The 21400-nt window shown below is 33.7% G+C and overlaps 1 protein-coding gene across 10 annotated transcripts in view; it reads right to left on the minus strand.

The window, feature by feature from the left end:
• Positions 1 to 21400, minus strand: part of PCDH7 (protocadherin 7) — a 264083-nt gene that overhangs the window by 125122 nt on the left and 117561 nt on the right. For 4 of the 10 annotated variants that reach the window (XM_090139574.1, XM_090139572.1, XM_090139579.1 and 1 more), the window contains one exon: positions 7956 to 8172. The exons of 2 other annotated variants lie outside the window; for them this stretch is intronic. In XM_090139574.1, coding sequence (XP_089995700.1) covers positions 7956 to 8172 — 217 coding nt within the window. The remainder of the gene's footprint in view (positions 1 to 7955; positions 8173 to 21400) is intronic. 4 more of the 10 variants (XM_090139576.1, XM_090139577.1, XM_090139573.1 and 1 more) reach the window with 2 other exon arrangements.

The following is a 21400-nucleotide window of genomic DNA, read 5'->3' on the forward strand; positions in this document are numbered from 1 at the left end:
AAAGCACTATGAGAATGGGCAAATCTTTTAAACATGAATGGATCAGTGATTAATGTTCACTTATTTCTAGCAGCACGTTTCAAGTTAACAGTAATATATGGTTTGCAATTAGTATTATTAGAATGTAATACTTCATTCCAAAGTAAAAAAAAAAAAACAAATTACACAACAAATATTGTTCAAATTATGCTTGAACCTAAACTCTTTTCTGTTGCTGTTGCTACTTGCCAAAATCAGATCATTCTCCTCTGGAATTTTATTTTAAATTTTTATACTAATAAATTTCTATAATTTTCAAAGTTCCTAATACTAATTTTCTTCTAGCATATGCTATCATTGTTTTTCTAGGTACTCAACAAAGCACATGTAGGTGATGTGATAGTAATATTCAACCATACCTAAATGTCTAAATTTACATTACACTGGCTCTGAAATCCTCTGGTCCTTAAAGAATGGATATTTTTCTTGAAAAGCAATTACTTTCTGTTAAATAGGAATTTCAGAACTCCAAATGTCACATATCATACTGTTCTGGATTTTAAAAGAAAATTGATTTGTTTCTATACATTTTTGTATTTTTGTCACTTTACAAATCTTTAACAAAAATTAAGAGAGAATTTAATTAAAAATCTAAGAGAGAACTGAGTAAGAAGCATCTTAGATATGCAAATCAAACTGTCTAAGAAACTGCTATACAAATATTTATCAATAAATCAGGTCACACATATCTGTTCTGTGTACATGCTCTACACTATTACCGGAAATGAAATCTTAATATAACAAGGGTTAGCTTCAAATATAATTTATATATAAACCCATTCCATTTGAGATTTTAATTTGTATGTAGATTTTTAAGCACAAATCTTTGTGATGTTATGATTTATTTAAATTCACTTCTGTGGTCAATTAGATATAGTCTGGTTTATTCAGTCCAGGTAAAACATTTCAAAAACAATGTCAGATTTTTGTTCTGAACAGCAATAAAATAATTAATACTTGATTTTTTATTTTTATTTTTAATAGACTGCAGGATTATTCTCTGGATTTCATCAATTCATACATAAAAAACTACCCCAACTTTTAAAGCATCAAACTTATAGGACAATGATATATTTTATACATGTATTATATGGTAAAAAAAAAAAAATTACTTTTTATGTCATAAATAATTTTAAAAAATGAATAGTAGTTGGTAACCAACAGTCAAGAACATTTAGAATAAATACAAAATGAAGAAATATTCCTATTTCCCCATAAAGGACTTCTTTCAGATTGTCGTTATACTTGATGATTAGGAGGGACAGAAGAAATTGTCATTAAGTACAGAGAAGTGGCAAAATATATCGTGCTGAAAGGGCTCCTCTGAACTGAGGAAAAAATAAATTTCTGTAGACTTATCTGCATTTGATTTTTTTCCAGGAAAGAGGCTATGCTATATGCAAAGGTTGCTAAATATTCCATTCATAAACCAGATGCCTCTTCTTTGAGTACAAATTTTTTAATACATTTTTTCCCGCATCCACATTCAAGACTCCAACAGAATCAAAAGGTTCTGCAGTCTGCATCAGTAGGAGGCAACCTGAGCTAGTAGTTGGCATGGAAAACTTGGATAAAAGCCTAACTCCACTAAGTCAATTGCAAGACTCTCATCAACTTGACTGTAGACTGGAAGATGGTGTCCTCGAGGACTGGAACTTATGGGCTCTACTTCTTAGAGCAATTCACAAGATGACATTGGACACCGTACCTCACTTTCTGATAATTTCATTCTCCATTTCTCATTTTAATATGTCCTTTCCCATGTCCCTCAGTGGATTTGAAATTCATAGATTAAGTAGGTTATATAAATGCAACTGTCTAGATCTCATGAGTATTTGCAGAAGGATCTGACTCACCAAGATGTGTACATGCATTCATGCACACCCACATGCATGAGTATAAACCCTTCCCTCACTACTTCTCCCTAACAGATATAACAGCCAGAACACTTCCTAAAGACCATAAAACCTTTCTCCATTTTCAAATCATTGAATATGACTTTATTTTTTAAAAGCATTACAAGAAAGCTAAGTTATAGTAAAAAGCAGTTCAAGGTGTCTGATAACAAGGCACTGTCTTTGAGAGCAGAGTGCACTTCTTGCTGTACATATTTTCTTTTTAGAGTGTTGAAATTGGGATTAGAAGAACAAGTCTCATTATTTTATTTTTTTTCTTTTTTTTTAAAGAGCCATATGCTGTTCTTCAGTGAAGTATAAAAGGAAATAGAGAAAATAACATTCGAGCAGCATGAGAAAGAACAACGTTCTTCAGGGGGAAAAAAAAAAAAAAAAAGGAAAAAAAAAGAAAAGAAAAAAAGAAAAAGAAGAATTCTTTGTTAACTTTCCTATAAATGTATAGGGGGAAGTTTCCAACACAAAGATATGCATTCCTTCTTTGATTTTGTTTCATATTTCTGTGGATGGCCACATGGCCACAGAAGATAATAATGTAAGGGCAGAGGACATAATATACTGTTCTGGCTAATTCAGTTTGTTATTTCTGCTCACAGTTGGCCTATATTTGGTCCTTTGATTAGCATTATGCATGTGAAGTAGAATGTAAACATAGAATATTATATAAGATAAAATATAGCACAATACCATGTAATTCATGATCTAAAAGAATAGTTTAACCTTCTACATTATTTTATTAACCTAATAAAACTAAAATATATGTAAAATATATATAATCACTTGCAATTTGTAAAAAAATTAAAGCACTTCCCTCATTTTCTTTGCAAGTATAATTATATAACTTTTCAGAATGCACAGGAATTCTTACAGAATATCACGCAATTTTGAATTTTGAAGTATTACTATGCATATTAGCTAGTAAAGTGTATACTTTATTGATGAGGAAAGTTATTGGCATATGAGGTAAGATCATCTAAAGGAATCGTAGAATCATAGAATCACAAGGTTGGAAACGACCTGCGAGATCATCTAGTCCCGCCATCCTCCCATTACCATTGTTATGATAAGCCACTAAACCATATCTCATAGCTCTTCATCCAGATGTCTCTTAAACACTGCCAGGGATAGTGACTCCACCACCTCCCTGGGCAGGCCATTCCAGTGACTGACCACTCTCTGAGAGAAAGTAGTTTTTCCTTATGTCTAAATAGTTAATTTTTAATTTAATTAAAATAAAAAATTAGCTTTAGCATTTATTCTAATTCTTCTGCTTTCTGGAGGAAAACAAGGAAATAATGATTGAATTGAACTTGGTAAAAGATTGAAGAGGAAAAAAACAAAAAACAAAGACTAAAACAGTCAAGTTCTTCCCAAGCAGATGCATTTTCTTACATAAGACTACACTAGTATAACAACTTTGCACAGTGTGTCTTCTGCCTGAGAAACTGCTTTGCTTTCTTCTCCTCTTATAAAACAGCCTGTTGCAGAACTTATCAAAATACTTCATTCTCCAAACAAAATGGTTCAAGACATAATCAATAAAAGAAAATACATGTTCCAAAACATTATCTATGTATGTTGCTACAGGTTTAGGCTACTAGGTTTACAGAATCCAGAGATCATTCTGTGCATAATTATAGGTTAGGATTTACCAGAAACAAGTTTAATAATTATTATGTACGTAGATTATATAATTTATGAAATACTTACTGATATTTTGGGTTCATACATGCAGATTAACATTTAAGAAACAGCAAATGTATGAAATAATAAAGAAAAAAATAAAAATAATGATTAGCATGTAATTACTGCATTGAAAACCCTTACTGACTTAATCCCTCAAAAGTGCTACTTACATTAATGTTTTAAAACAGTTTTAAAAAAGAATTATTCATGTTCAACTTTTCAAGGGAACAGAACACTGCAAAAGGGAACAGGACTGTAAAAAATTTTATCAGACTAGTCAATTAATGTCAACAAGGACATTTAATTCTTCAAGAATGTTAACCTGTATTTTTATTATCACCATAAAACCCTAAAGTGAAATGGATTCTATAAACTAGGTTCTTTCCTTCACACTATTAACAATTTCATCCAGAGAAAGAGAAAGTGAAAAAGTGAAGTATAATCAAATATTTCTAAGAAGGCTGCAAGAAACATGAGAAAGATTTGGCAAAACTACATGAATGGACATGAAACAGAAGAATGAAAATTTCTGCTTAGATATAATATGTGTGATTTGTAACAGAAATTAAGAAAAGCCTGTATTGTTCATTCCACAAATGGTGAATATTCATCTCCAGCTATCCCTACATTAGAACAAAAAGCAGAAGCTAATGGAAAGAAAAAATTTACATGCATGTGATAGTAAAAAACTGAAAAGCCTAGGAATATATAATTCAGATAAAAGTTAAATGATATGAAAACATAAACATTCTCAGTATGTTAAGAGTAAAATGAAATATTTCCATCTACTTTCTTATCATGATAAAAAGGAACAGTTCCTAAAACTACTTAATATGAGAAAGAAGTATAAAAAGCAAAATAAAAACAAATTTGATAGCCATCAGAGGAACTCCCTGTTGAAAAATATTATTCAGGCCATGAAGAGGGGTTATGGCTTGTAATAATTTAGATTCTTTTTGTTATCTTTCAGAAAGTCACATTTTAAAGCACATGCTAACTATTAACTGTTAGAATCATGGATAAGTATCTGCCATAGATCTCCTATAGGGTTTTTGTTAATGTGTTGGAGTTTTTTTCTTCCTTTGAGATATGGGACATTAGGCACTGTCATAAAAAGAACACTATGACTAAAAGACAAAGAAATTCATTTACCATGGTAATGTATTTTCTTTTGAAATACAAATATGAATTGTAATAATAAGAATGTCCTTGAAAAAAATATTGTTAAATTCACATTAAGATAGTGCCATCCCAAAAGCATAATAAGAGAAAAAGGCTACACACATGGGCAGAACTCCTTGTAAGGAAGGCTCCAAGGGCAGGGGATAAATTAACTCAGTAGTTACTTATAGTTCTGCAGATTTTACCAATTAACAAGATCTTTGCATTCTGAATTTTCACAGTCAATCTGCTAACATTTTTTTTCTTCTGTTTTTTTTTTTTTTCTTTTCCTCCTGCATCTGACACCATAGCTAATCATCAGAACAAAACTTCAATATACATTTGACAGTCATGTAGGCTGGTAGGCAATATACAGAGTATTCCTAAAAAACGTAACCCTTCTGCTGGCTGTTTCATTACAGCATTTTATCCTGCTTGAGAAAGTAAAAAGAAGCATCTTAACAGCAAACAGAAAATTAAATTTCATATTTACTTTCGTAGTGAACTCAACCTTCTTACATTTGTCTTAACTGTGAAAACTACGTTTTTTTTAGTTATCTTATCTTGTAAAAAAATGTATCAAACATATCAGGGGGGTTATCATACTGTGCTGAAAATTATCTTTTCAAATTTTAAAATGAAACGCGAAACAACTAGTTATAATGATACTGCTTTCATACCAACTGAAATTAAATGATAAATATCTGAAGTAATAACAATTAAAAACTAAGATAGCTTTCAAAGTGCCTTTTCCATGGATAATTTGAATGAAAATCCAGTATAAATTCTGATTAAAACTTAATCAAGCTAAACACTGTATGTTACCTAGATTTCAATTAAATGTGATGAATAAGCAGTAGATAGATTTCAACTCCAATTCTATTTCGGTCAGAATTATGAATTAATGTTGAAGATTATATTATCAGAATTTGACCAATATAATTGTGCTTCAAATAGTTAAAATACAAGTGGACTTAAAAATCCAGTCGCAGAAAACTCTCACTCCAATGTCAGACACTATATATACGAAGTAACAAAAGTACATTCATTCTATCCTGTCATTATTTATGGATTAATGGTAACAAATTTCTAGAGGCAGATTACATGCCATTGTGGAAATCTAGTTTTTAAAATGTGACAGAAAAATCCAGAAGTCCACAAAGCATAACCTCCAGCAAACTGTCAACAACCTTTCAAAGGTCTCAATTCAATTAGAAGGAATCCTTGACTATTATATGCAAGTCCTGCCATACAATTTTCATCATGATACTTTTGTTTTCAATTGCTTATTCATTTAATATTATATATGTCTACATATTTTTATCTATACTATATTATTTTTAAAACTGAATCAAATTCATCTTAGCAAAATAATTACCATCTTTCAAAAAATTAAAGTGTTATTTTAAATACTTCAACTATTAGAATGCAATGTCAGTTTCAACATCAACTAAAAAAACTTAAATAAACTGGTTTGTTTTAGTTTTTCACATCACTCAAGCAATTCCATTTTCAATTACAATTCAGTAAGTGTGGTTATTTTCATTGGCTACAGAGTACATTAAAAATTATGTTCAATTATGGCTATCCAGTTTTTTGGTTCAGACACCTGCACGCTTTTTGAACTCTGAATTTAATGTCCACCAATGAACTACACTGCTTTATGTCCATGGGAATGAGAAAATTATTAAGTTACTAACTGCAAAACCTAACTACAAAACAAACAATAAGATAACAATCCTAATTTTGATGTAACATCTATTAGTCTTTTTTTTCTGATATTTTTCTAGTAATAATCACTTTCTTCCCCATCACTCAACTATAAAAAGGAAATATAAAGATATATGTTCATACAGACAACCAAATAGAATATGTACATACACACTTATATATAACCTAACATATCTTATGTTTCACTGGATAATACCATCTTACTTTTTTATTATTTACTCATTTATTGGGGGAATTCATATTATAAGCAAATATAGAGTGCTGTAGACATTATTCAGTCATTTTTACTAGACTTGGTAATATCTTACCACATAGAGCAAAATACTTCTATTGGGTGAATATGTCTATCTCAGGAAAGAGAAAAAGCAAATAACAATTAACCAGTGCTCTAGCCTCTGAAAAACTGAAATGTGTTTAGCCAAACTCATTCATCCAATTTATACCAGTGAATACACCACCCCTATTCCATATATCCAACAATTCCAACTGGATTAGCAAACCCATTATTTCACTGGCTAGCAAAAAATCTGTATATTTTGACATACAATAATTTATTTTATTGTTTATGGGCAAACTGAAACACAATGAAGTCAGTGCCTGACTTCACCAAATTTTAGATTACGGCCAATAAGTTAAATGCAGTAAATGAATGAGTGTTTATATATTTCAAGTTCAAAGATTTTTTTCAAGTCTAGATTTTTTTAGATAAAAGAAAAACAGAAGTTGTGAATTAAACTACACTTATTCTGTAATTGATGAAAATTTAAAAGAGTGTATATAACGTTTCAACATTTTCCCCTTCTACAAAAATAGATGCTGAATTTAAATTAGATGTTCTGAAAGTATTGTACAAAATCAAGTGTGAAGAAAAGGGAAGGAATATCTTTCTTAACTAAATACTAAGAATGGACTTGACACTCACTCATTATTGTTTTGGAAACAAGCTATACAATATTTGGGGGAAAAGACAATTCTTTTGAGTGGAGTTTTAAAATCCTACTGTCTTTTTACTGATGCTGTACAAATTCTGGGAAATTTCCTAAGTGGTTTTTGAACAACAGTAAAAACAAACAAAGAAACAAACAAAAAAAAGAATAGGAAAAGAGGATATATAGTTCTTTTATCTAAAATGGAAAATAAGGAATTTAATTTAATTACCATTTCCCCAGATCTCTACGGGTACTTTTTAAATGTTTTAACTGCTTCTGCAGAATAGTTTTTAAATCGGGTAAAGAGAAGGAAATTCTGCGTTTATTAGTAGTGTTATGTCCATTATTTTGTATATCTGTATTTTAACAATCTTTAAAATAATTACAATTTAAACTATTTAATATATTTATTTATTTATTGGACTGACCTTTCAAAAGTCTACTTAGAATCACTTGCTAGTGAGATTATGTGTGTGAATGTTGTGTTTGCCCCTACCATTTTCCATATGCTCTGCCTCACCAACACTGCCATCCGGCGTAGTCCTTTCGTAGTTGTCCTCTGGGAGTGGAAGGGCACCCAGTCTTGGCCCTGATGAACTCTTACTGCTTGGTGTTTCTGACTCCTCCAGACCGCTGTCATAGCAACTCTGCAATGACCCTTGATGTGGGTCCTGAGGCTGACTCACAACAGAAAACGTCACTCTACGAAATGGCTGCAAGAGAAAAGATTCTGAATGTCACTGAAATGTTCAGTCTATGAACAACTGATTCTCAAAACATGACTTAAGCAAACTAATACTTAAACATTTACTTATTAAACAATTTTGTCTAAATTAAATCAAACAGTAAGTACAGTCCTTAAAAGGCCATTGGACAGAATGTCTGGGGACTTTCAGTGTTACAGACAGTCCAGAACCGTCATGCAGTTATAAACAGCCTCCTTTCAAACATTTACATGAGCTAAGCAAACTATTTTATAATTGTTTATAAATTATATTCAGCTTCTCTTTTACTCAGTAGTAACAATTGGAATGGAGCTCATATCAGACTGCATAAAGGTACTCGACAGTGTGTGAATGCATATGTATAAGAGAGTGTGGGGATGCTCACATACATATAAACAATATTGTTTTTATCAACATAGCAGCACACTCATAAGCATTTTTCAAATTCACTTCCTTGGGTTTGAGATGCTAGTTGAAATCAGAAAGAAAAAACAAAAACAAAAAAAGAAAAAGGGAGGAGGGGAAGGGGGAGGCAGGAAAAATTTGGTTTCATAGCTTCTATAAAACATGCCTGGAGATAGAGGGTGTTGCCAGATGACTTGATAATGAAGACTTTATAGTATTGCAAGCACAGCTGACATGGCCTGTTTCCACTGGGACTGTGCAAATGTAGATCATTATAGATTTGTATTCATTTAAAATGACAGATACAAAAGTTGCTCAAGAAGTCAAAATGCTGAACTCAAAAATCAGTGAATATTCTAGAAAGTGGGAGAGTAGATCATTCACTTTTCTGAGGGCAGTGAAGGCAGGTAGGATTTTCATTAAGAAACCTATGGATTCTCCTACAATTTAAACTGCACTTGCACTACAGCAGTAATAATGTATTTGAAATAATTTAACAATACATTTAAAATAATTTACTGATTAGAAAGACTAGAAAATCACAGAAAAGCATCTTATATTCTAGCATAGGAACCTAATTTTACTGTGTAGATCTGTCTGTCCAAATAAGTATATGCATATTTATATGTATATATATGTATATATATATTAAAAATTTGTCCATGCTGATATATATATATATATATTATAAAATGCATGTTATAAAATAAACACTGACAGATCTGTTTTACAGAACACTATGTAGAGTTTCCTATGTAGAGGAAGAGAGGTCTGAGAGAATTTCCCATCATATTCACATGTGTTTCCAGATGTCATGGTTTTGTGATTTTTGGTTTTCGGTATTCCACATCATAACATCATGTGGGGCACTGGGAGTTTAACTGTTGGTGCTCAAGCTCTGGGTACCTGCCTGGAAGAGAAGAAGAACTACATTCCCCAGGGGATTTTGCGGTCACAGAGAGTCTCGAGATACAACTCCTGGCAAGGTCACTTGCACTCTTCTTAGCCTGCTCTTCGTCGGCTCTCCTCCCCTTTTCTCCCTGCTGCTCAACTGGACTGCGCATCTCACCTCAGCTCTCCGCGTTGTGGTGAGGCCTATCCACCTTTCGGACATTCTCTCTCATTATATTTGATTTATTAGCTTCAGATTTAATTATATTGTATCATAGTGTGTTATCTTGCATTCCGATACTATATTTAGTAAATTAGTTTGTTTCTCCTCAGATCATTGCCGCTGTTTCTAATTATTTTGGGGTCCCCTGTTCCCTTTTTCTGGAGGCGCGGATCTGCGGATCCCTCCGCCCCGCTAGTCACGGAACTGGGCCTAACCAGCCCGTAAACCGTTGACACCAGATCTCTGTTACAATGACATGGCCATGAATCATCCCCACTGGCACCTCTGGTCACTATAGGGTGGAAACATGTATGCAGGCCAGAAGGGAGGAAACACTAATTACATACACTTATGCTAGTCCTATAGAACAGAAGATCATGTTAGATTTACAAGTAGAGGGCTGGAGTTTCACTTGGAATTAACATTTGTTACCTTTTTTTTTTTTTTTTTTAAAAAAAAAAAAATATAATATTTAATGCTGAAGATAAATAGAATTAAAAAAAAAAAAAAAAAAAAAAAAGATTAAGCCTGATACGGGTAGATCAGAAGGTTATACATGTGAGTGCTACTATTTTTCTGGTGAGTCTCTGACCTTTTAAAGATCCCTATTCTTCAAATGGAAAGTGCTTTCACAGCAGTTTTATTTAATGCTTCATGCTATATCAAATGCAAGGACAATAGAGAAGCAAAATAAAACAGAAGAATTGAGATAACAAATAATGCAAAATAAAAGAGCACGTTCAAAATAGTTTTGACTTGTAGCTCCTTTCACTGAACTAAGAGGAAATAGTATAAACCATAAAGGACAACTACAACTGCTATGTTAATATACTAGATGTACTACATATAATTTGAATATTTTTCCCCATAGTTTCTCAGTAAGATCTTTCTCTTCCACAAGTATTCAGAAGGGTGTCATTTGCTGAGCTAAAACCTTTAACAATGGTTTTAAATCATGAAGGAAGTATAAAGCCATTTTGCAATAGTCTGTCCCACAAAATAAGTGTCATTTGCATTGCGCTTTCATATTTTAATGGGTTGTGTATTGTATAATTGACCATTTACACACACTAAATTACCTCAGAGAAATAACTAAATGAATACACTGTGTCATCATGGTTTTAGAGGTGAGCAACTGACTTTCTTTTATCATTTTTGTTGTTGTTTTAATTATGGAAGCAGTCATTTCTTTTCTTGTACTTTGCAAAAGTGGACTTCTAAGTACATGAAAAGATGCTGGACAAAGACAGTATTTCATATCTATTGACAGGCTCTGTTGTTTTTTTCCAATATGACTACTTTCTTATCATCCCACTAATTTTGACAATGTTGTAGTTCTGTGACTGCATGCAGAGCAAAAGTCTCTCCTGCTTGTTTCCCAGTCCACATCAAATTATGCACATACGGCATGCTTGAGACAGCCCTGCTTTCATCTTGTTTTATTATTATGGAAGTGTCTCTTGCAACCACAGCCCTGCACTCATTGCTGTCCATCTCTGTCCATCACTTCCTTACTTGACTGCGAGTTTTACTTTCCCTCCACAGCCATTCCTAGTTTAAGGATCTAAAAGTAAAAGTCCTTTGCAACAAGACCAGATGTTGACCCACATGATCTATGTTAGGATTCAGGAGACACCATTTAATCCTACATGCTCTTCCTCTTCCGGCTAGCCTTGATACAGTCAGCGTGTCCTCTGAAACTGCCACTGACGCTTAGATGCATGAGAAGGATAATAGTGTGAGGGATGAATAAGCCTCAAGAGGTTCTTCAAAACATCCTGCATCTGAGCACCTGGCAAACTTCACGCATGCCTACATACCAGGTCAGATCAGCAAATGGGACTCCTCACAAGAGGTGAGGATGCTTCATCAGGCAAATTTTTCACCCCATTTATCCCCAAAAGCAAATGAAGAGTTATCTGCCTTGTGTTACACGAAGTCACAAATCTACAGTCTTCCCCTTCTTAGCAGTCTCTCAAGTGAGCATACTGGCTCTTATACCTTCTGAGAAGTCAGGGATTCATGCTCTATGGGTAATATATATGTATGTGTATACATATTATATTTGTATTAATATAATAGTATTTATTTGTAATAAATACATATGCTTAGTGGAAGAAATCTGCTTTCAGTTAAAATAGCTGGGTATGTAAGGAATATCCATATGCGTGTCCTTGATAGAAAATTGCATTTTTATGTTAAAAAAGTTCTAGTATAAAACACACCTTTTATCTTTGAAAAGGAATGGTAAAATATATTGTGGAATCATTCATACAACCAAAAGTAATTTGTATATTCTCTCCCATATTGTCTACTATAACATAAGCATACGTAATATGTACTAGTGAGTACATACATAACATACATGTTACAGAAAAATTTGAAACAATTTTAGCATGATAGAAACATGTTAAAGATCATCTATTTCTAAACAGTTTATTGAGGTTCCATTTTAAGGTGATTTCTATTACTGAAAATTCATAATAGCTAATATATATATTAAAATGAATCCTAAATTTCCACTTGACTAGAGTTCAAGATATGATATTATCACTTGATAAATAACCCTAATGGCTGTTATTTTGTTCGGTCCATGGGCTGCAAACTCTCTGATTGACCAAAACTTCATGTAATGAAACTCTAAACACTGTAGCTACACATCAATTACTACTAAGTTTTAAACCAATGATACAAACTTCGTGAACTTCTCACAGTTTGGATATACTTAATCCTTATCTCATAGGTTACTTCTGAATATCATACTATAACTCAGATAAGAAATTAACTGCTAGAGAGAAAGTGAAGAGATTAGAAAACTTGTGAATTAAGGAGGAAGATCTCATAATTTCCCATAGATTGCTTTGTTTGTCTGTTACCAAACCTCTCTGAGAAAACATTAAAAGATCTATTTGGAAGGCCTTACAGATCTATCTATATATAGCCATATGGTAATCTGATAACTATCAGACTCTCAGTAAACTAGAGGAAACATTTTAGTAATCACTGATTAAAAGAAGCTAAGGGTTTTTTGGTACAGATTACTGGTGAAGTAGTAAAAGCAGTGCACTGTAACACAGAGCTAAATGCAATGGAACCCATTCTTAAAATAGGACGATCCTGCCCTTTATTTGGGTTACTCCTAGGAAAACACACCTTCAGATCTATCTGTAGATACCTAGAGAGTGATATTTAGAGGCCCTGGGGACTTTCAAGAATTCAAAGGTGGAATGCAAAGACTATCATTCATGTTTACCACACATCTGAATGGAGGAGGTAAAAACATTCTTTTCCAAATATAATCACTTGCCTGGTGTCATCATGTAGCCAAGGCACGCTGAGCCACAAACATTCTGCATCATCCACAGTTATTACAAGAAATAGAGATTCAACTTAAAATGGGAATTAAAATAAATTTTCAGAGTTAAACATTTATGTTGTCTTTACTACTTGATGAATGATATGCATATCAATTGTATTCTACTTCTACTGCCAGTAGAAATATGACATTTCTAACCTCTATACCATTTAGACCTCAGTCCATAAAACTTTTGAGAAAACTGTATACTATTGAGATGAACTAAAGAGATGGAAGGTGGATATCATGACTAACATTTCAAACAGATATTCATCATAATTGCAAAAATATAAACCCACACTTTAACCAGGAGTAACAAACTACATTCATAATTCTGTGTTTCTATTGATAACATTATGTCAGTAACATTCCACAGAAAAACTGCCCCAGGAAATTTCCAAGTGCTGACAAAATAAGGCACATGCCCATGCGAAGAGAGGAGAGAGTTATGTGGGTTATGTTTAGCTTTATCTATTTTCAGTGCACAACATTAACGTAGCTCCATCTGCCAGCACTGTGAATCAATGTGGTAGAATTGCCTTTACCCAAATAAGCCTGACTTTCCCAGCAAAACAGCAATCCTTAGCCTTTACTAGTTCCACAGCAATCTTTACTAAGGATAGTCCTTAGTGCTGGATTCACAGCAAACACTGTATAGTAGGAATAGAAGAGATCTGCTAATTTTATCCCTCTGAAAGTTTAGAATTATTTCTAATAACATCTTGTCATGGAGATGATCAGATCACAGAGGAAATATGCACCCTTGCATTACACCATGAAGGTGAATCACCATTACCTCTTTGATTCAGCTGTACTTCATGAACCAGATATTTTCTTCTCCCCTTGCCAGCAGTAAGGAATAAGGCCAGTGAGGTTCAGTAAGGACAAATGCAGAGTGCTGCACTTGAGTCGGAGCAATCCCAGGTACTTATACAAACTTGGGGAAGATCTCCTTGAGAGCAGCCCTGCAGAAAAGGACTTGGGGGTCCTGGTGGACGAGAAGCTGGACACAAGCCAGCAGTGTGCGCTTGCAACCCAAAAGGCCAACTGTGTTCTGGGCTGCATTAAAAAAAGGGTGGCCAGCGGGGAGAGGGAGGTGATTGTCCCCCTCTACTCAGCTCTTGTGAGGCCCCATCTGGAGTACTGCATTCAGGCCTGGGGCCCCCAGTACAAGAAAGATGCAGAGCTCTTGAAACAAGTCCAGAGAAGGGCCATTAAGATGATCAGAGGACTGGAGCACCTTTTCTATGAAGAAAGGATGAGGGATCTGGAGTTGTTTAGCTGGGAGAAGAGAAGGCTCCACGGAGACCTCACTGAGACCTTCCAGTACTTGAAGGGAGCATATAAACAGGAGGGGGAATGGCTGTTTATGAGGGTGAATAGTGATAGCACCAAGGGGAATGGTTTCAAACTGAGACGGGGAGGTTTAGGTTAGATATTAGGGGAAGTTTTTCACACAGAGGGTGGTGACACAATGGAACGGGTTGCTCAAGAAAGTTGTGGATGCCCCATCCCTGGAGGCATTCAAGGCCAGGCTGGATGTGGCTCTGGGCAGCCTGGTGTGGTGGTTGGTGACCCTGCACATAGCAGGGAGATTGAAACTAGATCATTGTGGTCCTCTTCAATCCAGGCCATGCTATGATTCTATGATTCGGTACAAAAACCACTGCAATTATGCCATATTAACTTTTTTTTTTTTACTTTTTTTTTTTTTTTTCCCCTGAGATACAGACTACTTATCATAGTCTGCATTGACTAACTCTATGCTAGTAAGTAAAATGACATCACACTTTGAATTCATGAAGAACCCTAATTTCACAAATAGACATACCATGGGTAGACTAGATGAAAAACAATATATCCATACAGCCGAATGAGGCTTAGATGAGGCACTTTCCTGGTTCATTCAGATTATAACGAGGGGATAGAAGTGTTCCTTTTATGGTTAACTGAAAGCAAGTGTTTCCACCATCAACCCTTCCTCAGCCAGCCCCCTCGCAATTGATTCTGGATACAAAGTAGACACACCAAAGTGTAACAAGGTGCAACAAGTATAAAAAGTGTAGGCAATTTTCTGTCTTCATTGTGAAGCACTTAGATAAAAATTGCAAGTTTCTATCAGCCCTCCCTGCTTTTGCCACACCTTCACCTCAACAGCTGCAGGATTTTGAAAACTTTTTAAAGGACTATAAAATATAATCCAGGAATCAACTTAATAAATTGAGAAGCATAAAAAATTAGTGCAAGCTGCATACTCAGCTAAATCAAGCTTTCTTATTTTAAATAGTTCTACTGGTTTAATCAGCATTAGCTTGGGCATTAACCAAACTCGTGCAAGATCAGCAGTTAAAACTCTTGTTTTTCTTTTCACTCAAATTAGGCGACTTCCATCTTTGAAGCACATCTGATATCTTAGGCTTTGATTTAAGTTAGCCAAGGAGCTGTCTACCTCAGATTTTTCAGAAGCACAGAACAGATTACACTGGAAGGCACTATTAGAGGTAATCAAGTCCAACCTCCTTGCCTAAAGCAGAGTCACCTGCAACACTTTGCACTGGGCCATGTCTAGTCAGTTTTGAATACCTCTGAGAATGGAGACTCCACAGTCTCCCCAGGCACTCTGTTCTGCCAGTGTTCTTCTACTCTCACAGTAAAGATTGTTCTTATTTTTAAATTGATTTTTTTTTTTTTTTTTTTTTTTTTTTTTTTTGGTATTTGAGTGTGTGCCAAAGAACAGAAAGCACCAGTGATGAGTCATACCTAAAAAACATTATAATTCTTGTTAGCTTCACAGAGTCAATCAATGTCAAGACTAACACAGCAACTCTGAGGTACGTATAAGGTAGATCTTTAAAAAAGGCAGAAGAGTTAAATCAACTTATCATGTAAGTTCAAAGAGTTTTTTAAAGCCCCTGAATTTGATAAAACGAGTCATTATCCTTTTCTTTCTATTCATTCTTAATTGCTGGAAGTTTGCTGAAAGACAAACAAAATATTAATGAACAATTACTATTCTACATTAATAGATTCAACCCACACAACTCTTTCTTCCCTTCAAATCACCTATTTCTACTGTTCTAACTTTCTATCATTGTGGTTAATATAAACTTGACAGGAAATAAAATTAAACAGGCATTATTTTTCAATGACAAGACTGAAACACCTGAGACAAGTACTACAACAGGAGAGGAGATGAGGAGAAACACACTCACAAGAATAACCAACTTTTTTCTTATAAACTTAGCAAACGGTAGTAATAATTGCAATTTCAGATGGAAGTTGAATAAAATCAGAAATATTCTGATATTAGAAGCTCTCTAGGAAGTATCATCTACAATGAAGGGAGATTGGTTCAGCTATCAAATGAGAACTCTACAAACAACAGGAACACTCTGCATTATTATTGTCCTTTATATTGGTAACATTTTCATTAATCTGAGTTTCAGTAGCTTTTGAGCTCTTGGTCATGAACCAGAAACATATTTTGTTTGTTCTGTATAAAAATGAAACACAAATCTATTTGCCTAAGCCCGAGGCAACATGTTAAAATTTTGTTCATGATGCATTTTCCATTATGGATATCTTTTCTTTCTTCAAACATATATTTTTCCTTTTAAATTCAATGTTTTTCTCCAATATCACCTCTCACCCCTCATCCCAATATGCCTTTCTGAATCAGAAAAAAAGATTTCTCAGCAACCTAATATCCTGTTTGTATTCACTAAGTAGAGGCCTCATAACTTTCACCTTTTTTACAAGTACACAAAAAAACCGCATGCTTTCTGTTTCCATGAAGATTAACAGAGAAGACATCAATAACATGAAAAGCACCCCTTCCTCAAAGACACGATACCCTTTACTGATAGAATCCTTATATCAAAATATAAGACAAAAGTTCATTTACAAAGATTAAACATTCACATGACTTTTAAAGAAAACCAATATTCTAAGCATTTCAGAAGAGCTCTTCTTGGTAGCTGCTAAAAGATGAGCATAAAGAACTCAAGAAAAAGTGAGAATTTGTGACATAGGGTCAAAATAATTTCATTATGCTATTTTGCCTTCTTATGAAAATATATTTATTGTCAAGTTATAACATAAGTAAACCACTGTTTGTGAATCGTGACCTATGACCCTGAATTGCTCTCTCATTTTTTTTATTCTATGAGAAAGTGGAACAAGTACTCTGTCTTCTCAAGAACAATCAAAATGTAAAGTAAGACACTGGAAAAGGTTGTTCAGAGAAGTTGTGAATTCCCCCACCTTGGAGGCATTCAAGGCCTATCTGGATGGGGCTTTGAGCAACCTGATCTAGTGGGTGGTGTTCCTGCCCATTAACAGGGGGGGTTGGAACTAGATGATTTTAAAGATCTCTTCCTAAACCATTCTATGGTTCTATGATAAAATTTTTCTTATTTCCTTCGATTTTCTTAAAAAGGGTTTGTCCTAAATCTTTCATGTAGATTAAGCACACCTTCAGTGGATCTAGATATATATATTTTTTTCCTGAACAATGCAAAGAGCATCACATTTCATTATTCAACTTCAGATTTTCTAATATCATTTATTAGACTTTTCTGAATTTTCTTTTTGTTTGACCAAAATGTACTGTTAAAATGCAAGAACAGTGTACATTTAGCTGTCATTCAAGTACAATATTGTACCACTCATTACCTACATCTTCTAAATGACTAATATATTAAATTCTCTCCAGTTTCGTGACCCTTTCTTTTTTCTTAGCAAATTTAGAAAGGCTGCTTCTCTTTTCTTGGAGGAAGTTTTTTTGTTTGTTTGTTTGTTTGTTTCTTCATTTGCTTGTTTGTTTGTTTTACTAAGTAAGTCAAAATGAGTGTGACAGAAACAGTCCAATTAAACATTACTCACTCATATACATTTATCACTTCAGGTCCTGCACACATTTTATTTCATGTAGCTACATATATACATACACATATTTAGAATAACAAAACAGTATACAATAGATCTATAGGTTCATGCTCTATGCAGTATTTTTGGTAACTTCTCTTTAATACTTCAGTTCATATTAGATATAAGCTATAGAAATTCATCTTCTTGTCATCCCCAAATAATGCACTTGGCTATCTTTGGAAGAACTACCTTAAAGCAAATAAATTGGACTCTTTTTGAACAATTAAAATGAAAGATATGATCCAAGAGCATACTGAGATAACTTAAATTAACTGGAGCTCAGTTTACAGGATCAGAATAGGGCCAACCCTAAGAAATCTCCACAGGGAAAAAGAAAAAAAAAAAAAGAAAAAGGAAAAAAAAAAAAAAAAGTATATTTAAGAACATTAGCCTTAATGCCCACTGCTTTTCCACACAGATCATTCTTTTCCCACCATTCTAGGAGGCCTGCTCCAAAAGTAATACCTCTTATTTTATTATGTTTGCTCAAGATGCAAGAAGCAAATATTCATAGTATGGCAGTAGAGGTTGAATCTTCCCACCAATATTACATTTTTTTGCTGTGTGACAGATGGAAGCAGAGGGGTTATCTGACAAAATGGCATCTGACACGGAAGTGTGGATGAAGCAAAGGTGTGTCACTGAAATTCTCCGTGTGGAAAAAATTGCACCCATTGAAATTCATCAATACTTGCTGGATGCTTATGGAGACAAAACAGTGGATGCAAGCACAGTGAGGCAGTGGGTGGTCTCTTTCCACTGTGGCAACAGTGGATGTGGAAGAGAAGCCACATTCCAGACAGCCATGCAGTATCTTGATCAGCTCCATGTAAATTGGCAAATTATGACCAGAAAACTGTACAGAGCTGAATAGCAGCTTCAGTGCACTGGAAATGATTGTGGCAATGTATGCAAGTTTGTCAAGACCTATAGAACCAATATGAGGCTAAAGGTGGCAGTTTCCTCGATTGCATCATTACCAGCAACAAGACATAGTATAGCCATTACAAACTGAAGTGAAAACAGATGTCCATGGAGTGATAACGTGAATTATTCATCAGAGAAACAGTTCAAGAGGCAGTCCTCAGCGGGTTGAACTTGAACACTATATCACCAAGCTGAGGCTTGAACTTCCAGTCAGGCCATAGAAGTGGACAATCTTTCTCTTGCAACATGATAATGCCACAGCTGATACCAGTTTTAAGATCATGAAACGCATTGCTAATCTTGTCTGGATTGTCCTACCACACACACCAAATAGTCCAGATTTAGGGCCTTCTGATTTCCACCTGTTCAGACCAATGAGAAATGGATTTCATGACCAATATTTTCCTAGTAACCACACAATTAGCAGTGAAACTTGGTCATGTCCACTGGTCCAGATTTTCAGGAAAAAAATGCATAGTTTATGGTAGTGACTGTTGTAGAATACTGTTTTGTAGCTGAGAATTTGCTTTATCAAACACTGTTATTGCACTCTTTTCGCCTGCTTCAGTTTCCTTGAAAATAAATAGGAGTGGTCTATATATTTGCTAATGTAGGCATAGACATTTAAAAATTATTTTATTGATGTTTTGTTTCACTGCGCAAAGTGAGTCTGCAAGGGGACCTTTGCCAGAATGTCATTGAAATTACAGTCCAGATCGCTAAAGCATATAAAAATCTTTCAAAACATCAAGCTTTAATATTAACAAAGCACTAATGCATAAGAAGTAGTGCTCTCCACAATGCATCTCCTTTGAAATAATGAGCACTATTTCTTCTGCTAAGATTAGATGAAACATTTTTAATACATTGCTACTAGACCACAAAGTTCTGTATAGAACTCAGTAGATAAATTAGGAAAAAACAACTATCAATAAGGATTTGAATTATTAATGCATATATCTCATCTTTTGTTCTTAAGTCTCACATTTTGATTGCCTTTACCTGGTGTCATTATTAAAAAAGATTAATTTTTAATATTGAGAATATATGTTTTTAGTGACTGTTCACAAGAGACTCACGTTCTGTATGAATGAGGAGAATCAAAGTATTTCATTTAAGGAAAACTTAGTAATAACTCTTAGAAAAATAGGATCACATTCTAAATGTACATACACATTCTAAATGAATACATACAGCAAGCACTTCAAGTCTTAAAAGCTCAGATATGTAAATACGGATTTTCATTTCTAGGTATTTTTATAGTGATCACCAAAACCGTATCAACGCTGACATATTCTCCAACATATGTAGTCAAAACGTTTTCCAAAATAAGGTAATAGGCTCAATTTTTATAGTGTTCTCATGTCTCATGCATCATATAGTCCTCAATTTCCTGTTCATTATTACTTTACTGTTTACTGTTTACAATACATTAAGCTAGGCTGTCTAGATTATTCTCTAAACATAAATATATTGAATATAAAAGCATATTGCTTTTTGAAGAGTTGACTTAAGGACACATTTTGTACAATAAGCAACATAAAATCTGAGGTAGCCAACAATACTTCTCTATAAGAATTGGAAGGATGGACTGTAGAATTGTTTCCCAATCCAGGAAAATATTTATAAGAATGAAAATATTCTTCACTGAAAATGAGATAATTTAAATTACTTACATAACCTAAAATTATATGAAACAAATGCTGTTCTTGAACACTTAGCTAAACAACCTATAATAATAAACATGCCACAAGTTTAAAATTTCAACAGGCCATTGAAATGGGAAGCTGTTGTCTTACACTTGACTTAATTATTTGGTGATTTAAACAAACTACTCATAAGTATTGGCATATTTATTTGTGGATGCTTGAAACCAATTTTTACATAATTATTACTGAATGAGAAAACAGTAATGTAACAACGCTTTTTTTTTTTTTTTTTTTTTTTTTTTTTTTCAAAAGCCCTGTGACAAAGTTTTACAAAAACAAATTTTAACTCATGTTAAATAAAGCTGGTATGTGTTAACTCATGCATGCTACAGCCAGTTAATAATAAAAGCATGATTATGAGGAAAGGGCTGAAAAACAACAGTCAGGACTCTACTAATTACTTGAATAGACATACTTCTATTATCGTTATTACAGATTACCACGTGTGCAATTTCATTTTCATTTTCACATTCCAAATCAAAATATTTTTTACCTTTCACTTCAAAGTTTGACCCCAAAATAGACAACTTTTAGAAAGTCACTTCTTAAGATTCTAATCTTAACAAAACCTTGAAGTTATGTATATGAATAACAATAAAATCATTATGCATAAAATACTACACTAATAATACAGAAAAATATGGTTCATAATAAAAACAAAGTGCTGATAGATAAAATTTTATAGTTTTATTTTCATAAGAACCCCACTTATCTATAATAATCAAGAAAGTTGAAGCATTCTGGAGCTAATTAGCATGAAAGTACACTTCACTAAAA

This window comes from Phasianus colchicus, chromosome 4 (assembly GCF_987193195.1).
Source record: "Phasianus colchicus chromosome 4, bPhaCol1.hap1.1, whole genome shotgun sequence".
Lineage (NCBI taxonomy): Eukaryota > Metazoa > Chordata > Aves > Galliformes > Phasianidae > Phasianus > Phasianus colchicus.